At 37.1% G+C, this 18,572-nt stretch overlaps 2 protein-coding genes and 1 long non-coding RNA gene across 7 annotated transcripts in view; 1 reads left to right on the top strand and 2 right to left on the bottom strand.

The window, feature by feature from the left end:
* The window catches only part of LOC107687121 (cytosolic acyl coenzyme A thioester hydrolase-like), a 74,147-nt gene extending 69,818 nt beyond the window's left edge, over positions 1-4,329 (bottom strand). For 2 of the 5 annotated variants that reach the window (XM_016484336.1, XM_016484337.1), the window contains exons 1-2: positions 3,988-4,329; positions 359-476 (exon numbers count right to left, since the gene is read on the bottom strand). In XM_016484336.1, the coding sequence (XP_016339822.1) occupies positions 359-476; positions 3,988-4,034 (165 nt within the window). In that variant the 5' untranslated portion in view covers positions 4,035-4,329. Of the gene's footprint in view, positions 1-358; positions 477-2,088; positions 2,232-2,269; positions 2,302-3,193; positions 3,335-3,987 lie in introns of those variants that run through there. The other 3 variants (XM_016484334.1, XM_016484335.1, XM_016484338.1) reach the window with 2 other exon arrangements.
* Positions 4,330-5,096: 767 nt separating this feature from the next.
* hes2.2 (hes family bHLH transcription factor 2, tandem duplicate 2) lies at positions 5,097-6,348 on the bottom strand. Its single transcript, XM_016484374.1, has 3 exons — positions 6,155-6,348; positions 5,966-6,053; positions 5,097-5,861 (listed from the first exon to the last, which is right to left on the bottom strand). The coding sequence occupies exons 1-3, from the start codon at positions 6,335-6,337 to the stop codon at positions 5,542-5,544; spliced, it is 591 nt and encodes a 196-aa protein (XP_016339860.1). The 5' UTR covers positions 6,338-6,348; the 3' UTR covers positions 5,097-5,541.
* Positions 5,296-17,373, top strand: LOC107687145 (uncharacterized). The gene is made up of 3 exons (XR_001634097.1): positions 5,296-5,306; positions 10,700-10,702; positions 17,308-17,373. It is a non-coding gene; the product is annotated as an uncharacterized LOC107687145 (long non-coding RNA).
* The last annotated feature ends 1,199 nt before the right edge of the window (positions 17,374-18,572 follow it).

Here is an 18,572-nt window from a genome sequence, read left to right as displayed (position 1 = left end):
ATTTAAAATATATATATATATATATATATATATATATATATATATATACAGTAATGAGCAAAATATTGTTTTGAATAAATGTAATGAGAATCTGTGGTAAAAAAAAAGCAAATGAAAATGGACTTAAAATGCCCATGTTTATTTTTTTCCCTTCATGTTTAGCAGTAAAATATAACAGTTCAGTTTTTGACAGGTTAGGTGAGTTTCATCTATCACTTATCAAATCTATCAGAATGTTCAGTTACATCTTTATCATGTTAATCTGTTCTAGAAAAACACAACACACTTTATATATAAAAAACGACGGTGGTTCCAGTGTTAAACGCCTTGGTTTCCGGACCGTAAGACTAAAACTCACCCCGTTTTGGGTATTGCAGTGGCGTGTGCCAATGATGCATCCCGCTTCCTCAATCATCTTCAGGATAGTCCCGCCATGAACATTGCCAACAATATTGGCATCATCAGGACGCATGATCCTGAAATATTAAAGAAAAAAAACTTTGCATATAATCACCAGGTTTTATAGGGATGCATGATATAGTGTATTTATAACCATATTCAGTATTGGCCATATAGACCGACATTTTGTATATTTTAAATCCCTAAGTATATGTTTTTAATTGATCTTTCTCACCTATGTTAAAAGACTAAGAAGTGCTCACAAATCATCAAAAAAAAATCCTCTCACATTTAAATTGATACAATGCACTTATTGTGTACATAAATATTTTTACATTGTACTTCTTTAAAAAGAAAAAAAAAACTAAAAACCTAAATAAACTAAAACAATACTTGCATGTTTACATCTGTAATTAATTTCTGTAATTACATTTATAATTGCACTGTTGACCCATCCCTTACACCTTAACCCACCCTTAAACCTACCCATACCACCAAACCTGTCCTTAACCACCCGTATCCCACCTCAATAACAGCAAATGTGTTTTGGGTTACACTTTAGTTAAAGGTGTCCTTGTTACAATGTAATTACACGTTTAACTACTGAGTAATATTAATTAACTACATGTACTTACTACTTGGTTAGGTTAGGATTAGGGTTACATATACGTGCATGTAATTATGCTTAATTTATTGTTATTATAATAGTAAGTACATGTCATGTGTAACAAAGACACCTTAAAATAGGCCTAGTCAATAAAGTCACCATTATTTATATAGCGCTTTTTACAATGCAGATTGTGTCAAAGCAGCTTTACAGTATTAAACAGGGAAATGGTGTGTAAAATAAATAATATAAATAATAATAATAAGTGTAAAATAAAGTGTTACCATGTTTTGCTATACAATATGGAAACAATAAATACACTGTATTAGGGCTGGACGATATGGCCAAAATTGATATCACGATTTATTCAACGAAGTCAAACGGCACAAATAAATCAATGTATGGGAAACACTGGTAATGTATATCAAAATATCGGAAATGTGTTTAAAAATCATATCACCGTTATTGAAAAAAATTATATCGCGATACATATTGATATTGAATTGTTGTCCAGCCCTACATTGTATCTATTTTTTTCTGTATGTAAGTACATATAGTGATTAAAGCCATCTAATATAAAGTGGGACCAAACTATACTATCGCGTTAATTTCATATACATAGGTCACACTGACACAAGATCCATATAATGTCAGTTGACTTGACCATAAGAATGACTATAGCCAGTAATTATATTTATATTAGTTCATGTCCTTAAATTCGATTGGCTGAGAGCGGCGTTTCCAGAGTATTCTAGCAGTACTGGAATTTTTTGCTGTTTGTATCACTCAGCTTTTTTGTCTAATGGTATCATACATGAAAACAGACATGATTACATACACAACCAGTTTGGTGAGAAATTTTGAACAGCCAAGTCATAACAAACTTCTCCTAAAACCACCATGAAACAACAAACTATTAATTCGCTGAAGTATTTTCTTGAACATACAAAGCAATGTCAAACACAATGTTACAAACACACAAATCTAAAAGTTTGGAACAATATGTGTCTATGAATGAAAAGTATGAAATTAAGAGTCTGTCTAAAAGAGTACGATAACATGTGTTCGTTAGACAACTCTACCTGCTGAGCTCATGAGACGCCATGACTCCTTAAAAGTTAGACGACAGAGACTTGAGAAGTTCCCAACACAACAGTGAGTGCATCCGCCACAGTGACAGTGTTTCAGTCATTTCCTCCATCACTGCACACGCATCACTTATGACCTCATCCTCTTCACCACTAGTGTGAGTGTTTCACTGACTCAGACTCCACCCACTTTCATTCAAATTCTGCAGGCCTTCAGTCCACACAGTTTTGCCTTGAATATGTAAGGCTCTAGAACACACAGAATGTTCACTAAAATGAACAGAACTAATAGTCTAAAACCTGTTACTCAAATGAGTTCAGCTTTTCTAAGAAAATTCTTGAAAATAAAGTCACAATTCAAAGGGGGAAAAACACAATCTGGCTTCAATTTCTTTAGGTAAAATAATAACATTAAGTTTTGATTTTGGGGTTAGATGTAAGCTATCCCAATATATTCTTGATTCACTCCACAATGGAACAGACATGGAGCACAAAAGACCCACTTTGATTTAAATAAATATCACTTCCAATCAAGTGATGAACAGCTGAGGCCAAAATCTTTTGCTTATATTTATTGTATTTATTTGAAATCCTACATCATAACATCAGATATAGTTTTTTTTTTCTTTCAACACATAAGCATATGGAAAAAGAGTTGTGGTAGTGATTTAACAGAGCCGACGTCTGTCAGTTTACAAGAATGCAACTAGACAACTATTAGAGTTGGATGTGGTGGTGTCCTGAAACGTTAAAAAGGCCTACTGGTTGGTACAAGTTAAAAACAATCGTCTTGTCTAAATCTCTGTACAGCTGTATTTTGTAAAACGTACTAATTAAATAACTATTAAAGTCTCTTGTTGTTATTGCCCATACCTATGCTTGCTGAAGCACAAAGTTAGTGTTGTCACGTGAAAGCTGTTTCTTTTCTCAGCGCTGATCGGGACGGACCAATCACAGTCGCTCGGTATTAGCAGCAGATCAAGTTATGTTGTAGAGGTTACCATAGCGGATTTTCATTTGCAAATCAGGTACCAGTCACCGGAATAAACTCAATTAAACGACTGTTTAGCATCAGAATGTTTCCAGCAGGAGAACAGACCTCGATGTAGTGTTCCGCGCTCTGGCCACCCAGTTTTGTTTCCACATATGCTGGAGGAGCTGCTTCTGTCTCAGCGCCATTATTAGCTAGTAACATGTAAGTCAGACCTGCAGATTTACGCAAACACACCGACAAGAACAAACACAGACAAAAGTCTCACGAAATGTTCACGTGGTTAACTCGCGTACGCAGGCTTTGCCACTTACAAGCACAAGAGGGCAGTCGCTTGAGCATTGAAAAACAAGAGCATTCTGCGCTAGCCATGCTGTTTTAACCAACATTTAATCCTGAAACAAAGCGATTAACAAATGAGCGCAAAAATTCATGCTAAGAAAATATCACACAGACAGCCATTTCGGTTTCATTTTCTACTTTTTATTCACCCCGTTATTACAGGATCCTCTTCTCTAAACTATCATAACCGAATCTAATATACGCTATTTAAGCCTTGAATTATGTAAATTATGCCCTGACGACCTGCTGTATATAACCTTGCGTTCCTGTCAATGCTCTGCATCAGCATCACTGTTGAGGTCATCACATACGACATACGATGTGACCGCGTGCGAAGAAGAAAAATGCACCAGCATCCCAACCTCATTCTAAGTCATTTGAAATGACCAAAAGTAACGTCTCCGTGCATTTCGTTCTTTGTGAAACGTGGTGATGTCCGGATCTTATTCTATTTGTGGAGGCAGCAGTCTTCGGATTATAGGGCCGCTTCATATCGGGCGGAAACTGAGATCCATTGATTGAGACGTTAAAAAGGTCAGCGCTACATAAGAGGGTCTTACCTGCATATCTGGATGGATGCTGTCGCTTGTGCATTAAAAATAGACATCGTGATCTTGCGTCGAGGCTCGTCTTTAACCCAAATCCGCGTGTCGTTATGAAATGGACTGAGTCAGGCGGAGCTGCAGGTTCGCAGGGTTTGGCTAGACTACTTCCAGTACTGTGGTAAAAGACGTGGTGAAAATCATACACCGATTCTGCTGTGGAGCATTGAAGACAAAGTACGGCCGTGAATCGGTTATCGATTCATATAAGCTGTGTAGATAGTTCACTTCCGTTTATTAACAGAAGTAGGTTACACACATGGCGATAGCCACAAACTGACCCTTCACTGCTTTTCTGTAAAACAAAGAACTGGATTATTTAAAACGAATAAATAAATAAAACTACAACAAACGCCGTTTCTACTTTGTAGACTTTATTCGTTAGTTTTACCAACATGTTAATCAATCGCTGAAATTGGTTACACATTATCTACACACTTCACTCGTTCAATTCACGCTGTAACTAAACCACCGAAAGGTGGCAGCAGAGACCAGGTTTTCCTGCAAGCGTTCACCTTTAGCATGAATAAAGAGGACGCTGTCAGTGATTATGTTTGCATTTATTTATTTGGCATACGCTTTTCCCCCAACGTAGCCTACCTGACGCTGCATTCAATGTATAGGCCAACTAAAAAACATGGTTACTGTAGTTATACCATTGCAACCACAAATGAACCATGGTTTTGCTACACTAACCATAGTTTAACCATGGTATTTGTAGTTAAATTGTGGTTATACAAATAGTAATCAATACGCCAAAAAAACATGGTTGATTTTCGTAAGGGTATATTCACTTGCATGCCCTGTGATTATAGGCCTATAGAGCATCAGCACGCTACCACACATCTGTATTCATTTGCGCGCCCAAATCCATGTCATTGTTATGTTTTGATAGTAAGCCCGCGTTTCTCCATTGTGTATATGCGCGCTAGCTGTGTTCTTTTCATTTGTTCAGAGAGAATAATGCAAGGAAACCAGCTGGGTAGCCTACAACTTTTATTATAAAAAGTAGCATAACACATAAGTGTATCAACATAAATGTAGTAGCACAACACATAAATGTATAAACAGGGAAATAAATAGCACCTCTCCTAAAATAGAGATTTCAGTGAACAACAACACAGAGTGCTTACATTTAAATCATCTGCACCAACCCAGAATACTAAAGTATGAAGTGCAAATATCTTACAATTATCAACCCTTGGGGTTTTACTTAGGCGTTTTCAAGAGCCACCGACGATTTAACCCGCAGAAGGGCATAAATCTAACCACGTTATGTACAGGTTACGCGCAGGATCTTTATGAAAACTAAACGATTTGAACGGGTCTGTGTCATTACTATACAGTACACTGGATTGGAAAACCAAGTATACAATACTCACATGAGATTTGATGACACCTATTCATCAAATTAAAAAAAAAACTGCAAGAGACTACGCAGTTTGCAAATATATACAATTCTAAAAGGCTTGCATTAAAAAGATCATAACAGCAGTCAATTGTACGGTAGGTCTACCAAGGCCTCCAGACTTTGGCATCGGTGATCAGTGGCACAGGCTGAGGTCGACTGGGAATCGCAGCGTCGCTTTTTTCCGGGGTTACGATTCTTGAGCTGCTAGATTTCAAATTCAGGAGTCTTTGTTGGATTTGTGTCATCATTTTGGAGCTCTGTGCACAGCAGTTCTGGCAGGCTGGGGTCTTGGGCATCACTGAATGCTCGATTAACTCGTTGATGCGATTGCGGGTTTCTGCGTCGAGTCCGGTTTGCGGAAGGCGCGCTGGAACGCGCTGGAGCCAAGCTGCATACCCCGCTTTAAAGCTATCGGCGCTATCTGTAAACAGAAATATATATACAACTTAGTTTGCTTCGAAGCTATTTTACATCAGACGACCATAATATGAGATGAAATGGAAAAGGTATCCGAAGAAAACGGACCTTTAGACGGAATGGATTGAATATCAGTCAGGAATCTGACGGTCATCTCCAAAATATCAGCTTTCTCCAGTTTAGAGTAACGGCGATTCTGAAATGAAGAACAGGCAACGGTAAGAACAAACGTAAAACGCACGAGCACTTCATACAGACTATCCAAAACAGCGTGTTTATTCTATGAAAAGAACTTACATCTTTGCCTGTGAGAGGGAGAATGAGCGCTTTTAATCGACTGAGGCTCTCGTTGATGCGCGCTCGTCGTTTCTTTTCCAGTAAGGGTTTTAAAGTTCTTCTCAGTTCGTTTGCTTCTTTTCTCATGGCCACGGTGCGGGGCGCATAAGTCAGAGCAGATACAGCAGTGGCGTTAGGAGTCATGTTGAGCTTGCTGTGGGTAGAGGTCGTTTGTGCAGATCTGAGGTTGCGCGCAGGGTTTATATTCCTGTCCGGCGCGTCATGGAAACGCCCCCACGCCTCAGACAACTCCTCTGCTCAAATAACTTTAGACTGAAGAGCAAAACGACGCGTCTGTAGCGTGTATAAATTATACTCCTCTCTAAATCAATTTTTTATAAACCAACATATATTGGTTTATATCCGATATATTATATTTTTTGCTCATTCCAACCCCTTTTTTTTTTGACAGTCAGTTTATACACTACTATAGTTTATCAATTGAATGCTTTTACACTACTAAAATGTATTTAAATGTATTAGTTTACTAATTTGGCCAAACTTAAGATATATTAACGCATATTGAATAGCCATTCTCCACATCTGCTTTTCACCACTGAACACAGAATAAAAGAAAAGTCTGAAAACTGTGTTGGAACAATTTGCATCTATCATTTAATGTTATACCATAACGTCAATATTTTTTTTATTGTTATTCTTTCAAATAAATTCTGGAGAAGAAAGCATGTTAATGGGTTAAAAAGAAGAGGGATGCTGGTGACGCATTAAGGACACGGCTTTGGGATCCAGTTTAGGGCGGGATAAGCATTTATAATTTAAATTAAACAGACAGATTCCCAAGCCACGCCGTTTTAACGTAACATCTGTCTGTAAATTGTGATGAACAATAGTTGTTGTTTTTTTCCTCTTATGATGACGGGTTTTACACCTGTACCTCGGGCGTTTATGGGGAGGGGCTGAGTGCACTCGTCCCCCAGCAGACCGACAAGCTGCCATGCAAACCAATATGTGAGTACTGCATTCAACAAACACTGTTTGAATGTATAGCGTTTGTGTTTACACTTAGAATCCACATGAATTTGTTTGCTTTACATTATGGCAATATGGGACGCGAACTATGCAAAAAGCCATGTACGTTCGCGTACGCATGTCTGTTGTATGGTATACTTTGTGTTGAACTTTTGTTTAACTGCATGAAAACGCAAAAGGACGTTTGAGCATTGATAGGTTGTCAAATATTTTCAGCTAGGGATCCTCGGAGCCCCAAGGGATCCACGCGTCCAGCACGCGTCATGGAGAGGTCTCCAGATGGCCTCTACCAACCCCCTTTTAATGATGCTGTAACTTGTGCCCCACATCTTTCCTGAAGTTCCTAGTCTTTCGTTGTTTTTTAAAAGCTTTTTTTTTGGCGTCGTTGACCCATCTGCATGCGCCACATCAATGGTTTTGAATGACAAATAGTCAAACAAAAGGGATTCAGTTATTTTACGCGCAGACGTGTCACCGTCGCTTCCTTATATTATTGAACATCTTTGGTGAATATAAAAGCACCATTAATATCCTGTTGTTTGAGACGCGTCTTGTAGCAGAATTTATAACAGATGTAGCAATATTATGTAAATTAATGCAGAACGTGTGCAAAATAAACCAAAGAGTGAAGGATTAAAGCGGGAAGAAACCGGGAATGAAAAACATATCAACATATTTAAAATTTATACGTTTTTGAAACTATTGATATGCAGTTTCCTTTTTGTATATATATTTTTTTCACTATTGTTTTATGCGCTGTAAGCGAATGATAAACTGAACACAAGGGAGCGTCAGAGTGCGATGTCGTTTTGGTAATCAGTACGTGCCCTGCACGCGCCCCGTTCCCCCATGGGTCCTTTATTTAGGGAGCGTGTCAGCCAATGTTTCACTTAAGATGCGTTCAGTTACAACTCTTTTTGTTCCTTTTTGAATTTTAGCGTGGGTGCCCCATCTGTGCCTTCATCTAGCGTACACTCGCACAGAGACCTTTTGTCTAAACTCATTCCGGTACGTGGGAACAAGGTAGTTTCAAGGAGCAAATTCGAGTAAGATGAGCCCATAGCTAGATGCACAAAACCCTGCTCGAAAAACCTTTGAATTGGAGTGGGGGAGGTTACTAATGACGGTTAACGATATTTAGCATTTTAAGACTCTATTCTTACTTATTAATTAGTTGGTCTTTGTCTATCAGAATTTCTGGCGCATATAGATAATTGCTCACTGATCTTATTCCATCAACACTGACTGCTGATTTTATATAGTAAATTATGCTTTCTTATTAGAAGTGGTTTGTGGTCTGTGGTTGTGCTCTACTACATAGCCTAAACAAGCCGATTATTTTAACATTGTAACTTGCTGCATTAAAAGAAACCAAAAAAAAAAAAAACATTTCAAATATGTTTTTATTTAGAAGAAGTATCTTGCTTTACATGTGCAGTACTATTACATGGGCTTTTTTGAATAATAAACATATCTTTACCTTTGTTAGGCCTAGTAGATGCCTTCCATAATTATCAGGGTGTGCATGAAATCTGATATGCAGCATCCACCTTTTATTACCCAATCACATCCTTTCCACTACAATAAGAAAAACTAAATACAGCATGAATGCATGTGTGAGAAACTATATTTGAAGTTTTTTCCCTATGCTTAAGGAGAAAAATATTCCCATAGACATTCTCATTATCCCCTTTCAGATCCCCCTATTGTCAGCCTGTGCTTTTTAGTTGCTTTTTAAAAAAACTTTTATAGACATATCAACCATACGGTCATGCATAATATTGGAAAAATGTTTGCTATATTTCCGTTGTTTATCTTACTACAACATTATGGTGTGATGCTCTACTTAACTGATTTCTTGTTTTACCTTATTATTGGATGACTGATCAGCAACGTCCTTTTGTCTGACTGAATGCTTTCACCCAAAAACTGAAAACCTATGCCAAATGCAGATAATAGTGTGGGGCAGTAAACTTTCTTTTCTCCTCCTTTTGACAGAATTGTTTCCCACTCAAAATAAAAAAAAACATGTCAGCTGCAAAACATAAAAAGTGTAACTTTGAGTTACATATACAGTTAAATATTATTTACAAATAGAAGAAAACTAATGACAGGAGTTGACTGGGTCACTATAACAAAACAGCAAAGATCTCAAGAATATATTCTAATAATATATCATTGCAATACCAAAGTGTCATTAAAAGGATGGTTCACCCAAAAATGAAAAATCTGTTATCATTTACTCACCCTCAAGTTGTTCCAAACTTGTATCAATTTATTTCTGCTGGTGAACACAAAATAAGACATTGTGAAGAATATGGCTAACCAAACAGCTGAGCTGATGGTCCCCCTTGACTTCCATAGTATTTTTTTTCCATAATATAAGTAAAGAGCATAGGAATAAGAAGCTTAAGAAGGTGTCTATATTAGTGAAAGAGTTTATGTTATATAGTAATGCATATTATACTTCTTAATGTACAGTGCCCTCCACTAATATTGGCGCCCTTGGTAAATATGAGCAAAGGCGGCTGTGAAAATAAATCTGCATTGTTTATCCTTTTGATCTTTCATTAAAAAAAAAATCACAAAATTCTAACCTGTCATTGAAGTAAAGCAACAGAAAGTGGGGAGGAAATCTCATAATAAATGTTTTTCTCTAGTTCACGTTGGGCATAATTATTGGCACCCAATTATCGCAACGTCTCTTTCCCAAGATAACAGCTCTGAGTTTTCTCCTATAATGCTTGATGAGTTTGGAGAACACCTGACAAGAGATCAGAGACCATTCCTTCATCCAGAATCTCTCCAGATCCTTCAGACTCACAGCTCCATGTTGGTGCTTCTCCTCTTTAGTTCACCACACTCATTTTCTATAGGGTTCAGGTCGGAGGACTGGGACGGCCATGGCAGAAGCTTAATTTTGTGCTCAGTGACCCCTTTTTGTGTTGATTTTAATGTTTGTTTTGGATCATTGTCCTGATGGAAGGTTGTCCAACCCATTATAAGATTTCTAGCAGAGACAGCCAGGTTTAGATTTTTTTTATCTGTCGGTATTTGCTAGAATCCATGATACCATGCATTTTAACAAGATGTCCAGGACCTCCAGCAGAAAAGCAGGCACACAGCATTAAAGATCTGGCAGTATATTAAACTGTGGACATGGGGTACTTTTTTATCCCTGTTTACACCAAACCGAGCTGTGAGATCCTTGGAGAGTCTTTAGCCACTCAAACTCTCCTCCTCACCGTGCATTAGGGCGATATAGACACACGTCCTCTTCCAGGAAGATTTTTCAACATCTTTCGTTGACTGGAACTTATTAATTATTGCCCTGATGGTGAAAATGGGGATTTTCAATGCTTTAGCTATATTTCTTATAGCCAACTCTTTCTGTTTTGTGAAGCTCAACATCTTGTTCTGCACATCAGAACTATATTCTTTGGTTTTACTTCTTGTGATGGATGATTAAGGGAATTTGGCCTTTGTTTTCCTCATATTTATAATCCTGTGGAACAGGAAGTCATGGCTGGACAATTTTATGCTCCTAGTCACCCTGGTGTGCTAAAATAAAATGTAAATGTGAATGGGAATATACTTACTCATAAGAATTTCAAGGGGTGACAAATTATAATTGTGGCCAACATGCATTGGAGAAAAACATTTATTTCATAATGTGAGTTTCCCCGCACTCTTGATTGTTTTAATGATAGGTTAGAATGTTTTGAATTTTTTTGAATGAAAGATCAAAAGGATAAAGCGAGGATAAAGCAAGGATAAAGCAACTTTCTGTTGCTTTACTTCAATGACAGGTTAGAATTTTGTGATTTTTTTTTTAATGAAAGATCAAAAGGATAAACAATGCAGATTTATTTTCACAGCCGCCTTTGCTCACATTTACCAAGGGCGCCAATATTAGTGGAGGGCACTGTATATTATTACATTATACATTTAAATGGACTTTATATTAGTCTATATAATACTATTCAGTATTGCTATTTACTAATTTAAATGCTTTTATCAACATAAATGGTGATGGGAAATGTAAGCCAGCCAGTCCTTTCTTAACCTGTGGTCAAAACTAAGATTTGTGTTTTTCTGGTACAACCAGATTTTATTTGACCAATTCAGCAGGTTCACTCTTGAATGATTCACTTCATTTTCCATCTGCATTCACTGTCTGCTTCAACTTTATTTTCTTTTGTGTATAAGCTACACATGTAACAGCAGTTTTGACATTATCAACGCCTTGTACCATTTGTGACCCTGGACCACAAAACCAGTCATAAGGGTCAATTTTTTGAAATTCAGATTTATACATAATCTGAAAGCTGAATAAATGAGGTTTCCGTTGATGTATGGTTTGTTAGGACAATATTTGGTGGAGATACAACTATTTGAAAATCTGGAATCTGAGGGTGCAAAAAAAGCTAAATATTGAGAAAATCGCCTTTAAAGTTGTCCAAATAAAGTTCTTAGCAATGCATATTACTAATCAAAAATTAAGTTTTGATATATTTACGGTAGGAAATTTACAAAATATCTTCATGGAACATGATCTTTACTTAATAGCCTAATGATTTTTGGCATAAAAGAAAAATCGATAATTTTGATCCATGCAATGTATTTTTGGCTATTGCTACAAATATACCCCAGCGACTTAAGACTGGTTTTGTGCTCCAGGGTCACATTTTAGAAAATTATAATCGTTCAACCTTCAGTCTGGTTAAAACTGTTAAAACAAAGTTTCTGAGATTGCATAAATGTATGTAGCGTTAAGATTTTTAAAAAATATGGTAACACTACATTAGGGAACACTATTCATTATTAACTAGTTGCTTATTAGCATGCATATTTGTAGGTGGAATTATAGTTAAACCCTATAGAGAGACCAATATGCTCAGTGAAGACCAGGAGTCAATATGGAATCATCTGACATAATTTCTACAGGTTTTGATAGGTTAACAGTACAGATCATTTTAGCAACATCCAACATGGTGTTCTTTTCTTCTATCTTGGAGACACTAACTTTCATGCATAAGCAACTGTCATAAGGTTGGTAGATGAGTCATATATTTTGTGAGGGCACTTCTCATCTGGGCAGCTGTTGACTTTTCTTTTGGCATGGCCATTTGCCTGTCATATTCCTAAACAATCCCTGCAAATACACCATTAGATAAAACATATATTTTCTCTGTTCAGACGGAGCACTAATACAAACTTCTACACATGACTTACTGTCGTATTTTAACATATAGCAATTAATGGTGCTATAAATAGTTAAGCATACATAAGAGTAAGTGGGTACATAGTGTGTTAGTGACCTTCATGGCCCTAGGCAGAGTCAGCCTTTATATGTCTCATACAGCTATCATCAGAGCAGAGTAAAATAAGTGTTTTCTGGCTTTGAAATGTGCACCGTGTTTTTGTAGGTTAAAATAAAGAGCATGTGTAAAAGGCCATGAATGTAATGATGTAAATGTAGCTATACTGCCCAATAATTACTCATTGTTTGCACTTCATGGACTATTGTTCCTTATTGATAGATATAAGAAGGAGTAGGATAATTGGTGCGTTTACACAGTTAAAGATATTATTTTAAATCCAAGACTTGTAGATATATTGTATATCCCTCTAATGTTTGCATTAGATAGCTACAGAAGAACTTGAATATTAAAAACAAATGAACAAACAAAAAATCTGGATCTCCATGTCTGCCATGCAAATCAACTGTTCCTGCTCATTCCCAGACTGGATCTCTTCTCTCCACTTTCCCTAATTGCAGATCCAGTTATTAGATTTGTGAATATTAATATTTTTATGCTTAGATTTTTGGGGGGGGGATCAAACTGTAACACCGTGTGTCCCAACCAGACACGACGCGATAAAAAGTATCTTTTCCATGTAGTTTTTGTCCTAACCACCCGCGACAGCGACACGTGACAATAAGCGACACGGGATTCTATTTCAGGAACGGTTTTTATTGTCTGCGGCAGGAACAACATACAAACTATGACAGTGATAATCTCAGGCAATGATTATGTGCTTTATTCAGTGTTAAAAGTGTCTAATGTGAGTTTGAATATTATTTTGCGTTATCTTTATAGCCATAGTGAAAGCAACAATAGATATTTTACCTCAGATCTTGAAAATAAAGCAATGTGAACTCACTGCGAACCAACACGTGTATTGCATAACAAAGATATCAGTCACTCACTCACTCAAAACTGTTCAGTCCATTCACATTTTAATCATCTATTTTCCGTGTCCACTTTTCTTTTCTACACACCCATGTTTTTACTGTCACATCGTATCTACACTGGACGCGACAAAGCATTGCAAATCATTTGAACGTTGTGTCAGTCAGTACGTTATAAATAGAGTCAGCAGTTTACTGTCTGGAATTTGTCGTGTCGTGTCGCGCCGCATCCAAGACAGCATCACTGATTATAACGAGTTCTATTGTATTTTATTGCGCCGCGCCGCTCGTGTCCAGTGTAGACACGATGTAAGTTAATGTAGCTTTCTGATGCTGCGTTTGAATTTTCATGCCACATTATTTGAAATTAGTGCAGGCCGCCTATGTTGTATACTGTTGCAGAAGAGGCTCCGGTACCGCCTCCTCCGCACAACCAGAGGGAACCTTCTCCCGAATATTGAATGTTTCCCATTTGGACTTCGTTTCCCATCATCCCTCATACCTGGGACTGACCACACCCACACACCTGCATCTGACCACACCCACAATATATATATATAGACCTTCTACCTGTTCTCTGGACTCTGCCTTGCCTCTACCGTTGCTGTTGCTGCTGATCGACCCTGTATTGTCTGACTACTACTCTATAACAAAGCTGCACATGGATCCAAACTCTTCTGACTCCTCACCACATATACATGTAGTATAAATTTGCCTGTACTTATATTATTGAATTTTATTTATGTCATTTAAAGCTTTAACTATTTGCTTATTAGCATGCCTATTATTAGCATTTTGGCTGTTTATTAGTACTTATAGAGCATTTATTCTACATGACCAAATTCTACATCCCTAATCCTACCCAATACCTAAACTTAACAACTACCTTACTATTAATAAGCAGAAAATTAGGTGTTTACTGAGGCAAAAGTTGTAATTAATGGTTTGTTAATAGAGAGAACTGGACCTTAAAATAAAGTGTGACTGCTTTATCATACCACAATTTGAATCTGAAGATAAATTCACCCATATTTCAACAGTGAGTTCTGCATCTTTAGTCTGACAGTAGCGAGCTTTTGCTTGGATTTAGCTTTTTTGTCCACATTTCTGCCCAAAGATGATCAGGAGTCATAATGGGTTATAGTCTGAGCATGAAATGGTGGACATACTCAGCCTTTGTCATCTTGTTGATGCTGTGCATGCCAAACAATTTCCAATATGAATCGTTTTGAATATGTGTTTCTCATAACAGTGAATTGTGAGATTTTGAAATAAATATAGCACCAGTTCTTCAGAATTCATTAAAATAATAAAATTGAAACCAAAAGGAGTCCAATCTATGAAAAGGCAGAGTTGAATGTTGTTTGCATCTCTATATTTCCTCACGCTGCATGCCAGATGGCTTGTATATGTTTTTTGAAAGGGCTGACCATATGTTGAAGATTTGTTTCTGTTTTTCCAAGCCTGAAATTGCTTCATGGTACCAATTTCAGGAGCAATTTCAATTTGCCAAGAGACAGAATATTCATTTCCAAAAGTGTTTTCCCCTGTTGATACATAATGTCATGTCATTTAGTATTTCTTTATTTAGTTCATCATATCATGCCGTTACTTCTTCATGTATAGAGGGATGATGAATCATCTGTCTAAATGATTAATTACTGCTTTGATCCTTTTTACAGAGTCTTAACCCTGTTAACTCTTAACAGTCAACTGTTACATATTAGTTTGAATCATTTTTGATGAAAGGTTCTCAGTAAGTACATTCTGCCAGTTTGGTATATACTTGTTGTACTTGTCCATTTTCTGGTTTCATTGTCATGCTATTATGTATTACAGTTTTTTTTTTCAACTGCTTACAGACTTTTTCGAAACGTTGCCTCTTTTTTTCTAAACTTTACACACAAATCCAAGAATTGCACACACAAAATGCAAAATGCCTCACATCTCTTGCAAAATGAAGCACTGCATTCAAAAGATCACAAACACATCTCAAAAGCAAACATTTGCAAACACCTTTGCAATAATATTTATTACGGTTAGATTTTTGTGTTACATAGAGAATTGTGTGTTGTGTTTTGCAAAAAGTGTTTTTATGAAATTGAAAACTGAGTCAAAGGCCAATAATTAGTCTATGGTTTTGCAGATTTGGTGTGTGGTTCTGCTGTTTGTGTGTCAGCTTTCAGACATTGTGTGACAAGTAAAGATTTTGTGTGTAAGCAGTTGAAAAAAAAACTTTAAGACAGTGGTTAATTTTGTGGTGTTTTAATTCACTGTACGGTCTCTGTGTTCTCTTAAAAGTTTTCAGTAATCACTTGTAAGCATTGCATTTGACATCAATTCAAGCTTCATTATATAAATTCTGAAAAACAAAAAATCACCCAATTGCTTACTCTTCTTCTACAGACATGCATTTCGTGCAGAGACGACAGAGTATATCACAAAGAACAATCTTTATTTATCCAAATAAAGACTCACAGGCAGGAACACACACGTAGCACAGGGGAATAGACGTTAGACACCGGTCAGGAAACAAGGGGCAGAACATACTTTAAATACTGAACTAAACGAGGGGTACTAGACGAGACACACCTGAATCAAATGAACACAATAAGAACACGGGAGAAACTGGATCACGGGGAGCACAACAAAAGACAGCAACATAGGGGCAGTCCATGGGCGTGACAAACTCATTGTTCTCTATTCTCTTAGCTTCACTCGACCCAAGCATTTCAATAAGCAAACCCAACCCCCTCCCTCAAGAGGATCAGCAGCTACTCACCAAAACCTATATGCAACAATAAAAATCCCCTAAACAGCTAGGTCTTTATTTCCTTTTTAACATATTTAACATAGACAATCTATTGAAATACTAATGACAGATTCTGACACGAATCTCTTTTGCATTGGTCAATTCTTTTTTTTTTTTTAACTATCATGAAAAATATTTTCTTAACCAATTTCACTTATAGGTTCTGTGATGTGTCAGGAGCTTATAGTAACCATAAGCAATATGAGGTAATAATGTGTTGTATCACAGAATAATACAAGATTATTCTTTTCCATCAGTTTGTTTACCGTTATATGTTATTTTCAGCAAATAGAAATAAGTGTCCCGTCAACAAGGCCAATTAGTCACGGGACACCCGCAATGGCATGGAAGCCTTGATGTGCCACCATCTCTTCGTGCCTGGCGAAAGGCATACGTAGGCTGTATAATCGGTGGCGTGATGGAGCAAGATGTAGTGAACACTCCGCCACACCAATGTCTTACTCAGCCCATATCCATCCCCAACCACCTCCAGAAAACTCCCCACAGCATAAAACGGAAAGCCGCCAGCAGCTGAATTTCGGGGGTTAGGGGGTAGCTCTGTCAAGTTTGTCTCTACAAAGTTTGACCAACAAGATGTAAAAGCTGCTGAATTTGCTCCCATGGCAGGCTACATTTTTGTAGAATTGTATCTTTTGACATGGTAGCTATTCTGACATTATTATGAAATAGTGCACATACACTAACTGGCTCCGCAGACGCAGCCATCTTTGATTTAGGACAACTATTCGCTGTCTCGCTGCCATAGTTTGACCAAACTCCCCATCACATTCATTCCCTTTAAATATACTCTTAATTATGTGCTGCCTAATTGTTTGCCAGCCGATGTGCCTTTGTATATTATAATGGAAAAACTAACAACCATAATGACAGTTTTATTCTTTGCATAAAAACGTCTCCAAAGTATGTGCTGCCTAATGGTTTGCCAGCCGATGTGCCTTTGTATATTATAATGGAAAAACCAACAACCATTAGTATAATGACTGTTTTATTCTTTGAATAAAAACACTCAATTAATTGAACACTAATTGAACACTGGGTGTATTACAACTTTAGAATTGTAATATTTATTTGGTTCTGCACTTTTTCTTGCCACAGAATTACAATCGTATCGACTGAAATGTGAAGAAGGTTTTTTCACAGTGGTGGCCACTAGCAGAGTGAACTGTGAACAGCGATAAGGTATAGCTAAGAATGGTCCAGACTAACCTTACGAACAAATGACTTACAGAAGGCATACTTAACTAAGAACGTTTCGGGAAACACGTATTAACGTAAAGGTACAACTTAAGGTATAACTTACGAATGACGTAGCATTAAGAAGTTTTCGGGAAACGCAGCCCTGGTTTCTAGATATGGCTTGGGTCCCTCCAATCTATGGAAATCTATGGGATATTGATTGCTCAATTTTATTGTCCAGCAGGTGAAACTAATCAGTCTTAAGTCTTAATTAAACTTTACCAAATCAGCCAGACCACTGACCAAAGTAATAGCTCAACTCTTCTCAACAAGCAGCATGATTTGTGATATCAGTCTCGCCTGTGCAGTGGGAGCAGTGTGGGTTGAGTTATACACCATATGCTTAATAGTTAGGCAGTTATTCAAATCCCTAAGTATGATCAACAGTAATTATGATGCTTGGCCAAGCTCTAATTACAGTCATGCAATCAATATGTTGGAGGTCTTGTTAGAACACAAAGTGAGTCAGTACGAATGTGAGTGCTGATTCTCTGATGTGCATAACTGTGACAATTAATGGATAGGGTCTTCATCATTATTTAATGATTTGAACAAACCCCTGACACTATGAATTAAACTGCCTTGTTCCACACCGTTTGGGATAGTACAGACATGGCTGAAATTATACAGCTCATTGAGGAGAAGTACATTGTTACTATTTATTTTATTTTATTTTTTTATTATTGTTTTCTTTTAGATATGGTTATGAATTTTCCCATGTGGACAACAATAAACCTGAAAAAGCCACATAGACTTACATAAAAGAAGGCACCAACACCCTGCTGGGGGGAGCATCTACAAGTCTACAGTATGCTGGTTTGCTGATGCTTGCTGGCCATCCAGATTGGTCTGGTAACTGGTTTGTTGGTTTGGGAGACCAGCTTAAACGATCTAAGACCGTCAAACCAATGTTCTATAACCAGCTTTGGGTGGTTTTCACAAAGAATTATGTTAAACACATTATAAACACATTACTGAACCTGATATCTTATTGAACAATGTTCAATGTGGATGAACTGTAAAAAGCAGTTGCACTATGGCTTTTGCTGCGGCTGCACACAATTATTTTATTTATGAAAAAAAAATAGATTTTGTATAGGCTATATGCTCAGTAATTTAAAAAT

This window comes from Sinocyclocheilus anshuiensis, unplaced genomic scaffold (genome assembly GCF_001515605.1).
Source record: "Sinocyclocheilus anshuiensis isolate Anshui unplaced genomic scaffold, SAMN03320099.WGS_v1.1 scaffold1203, whole genome shotgun sequence".
Taxonomy (NCBI): Eukaryota; Metazoa; Chordata; class Actinopteri; order Cypriniformes; family Cyprinidae; genus Sinocyclocheilus; species Sinocyclocheilus anshuiensis.
This window is presented reverse-complemented; position numbering and strand designations above follow the sequence as displayed.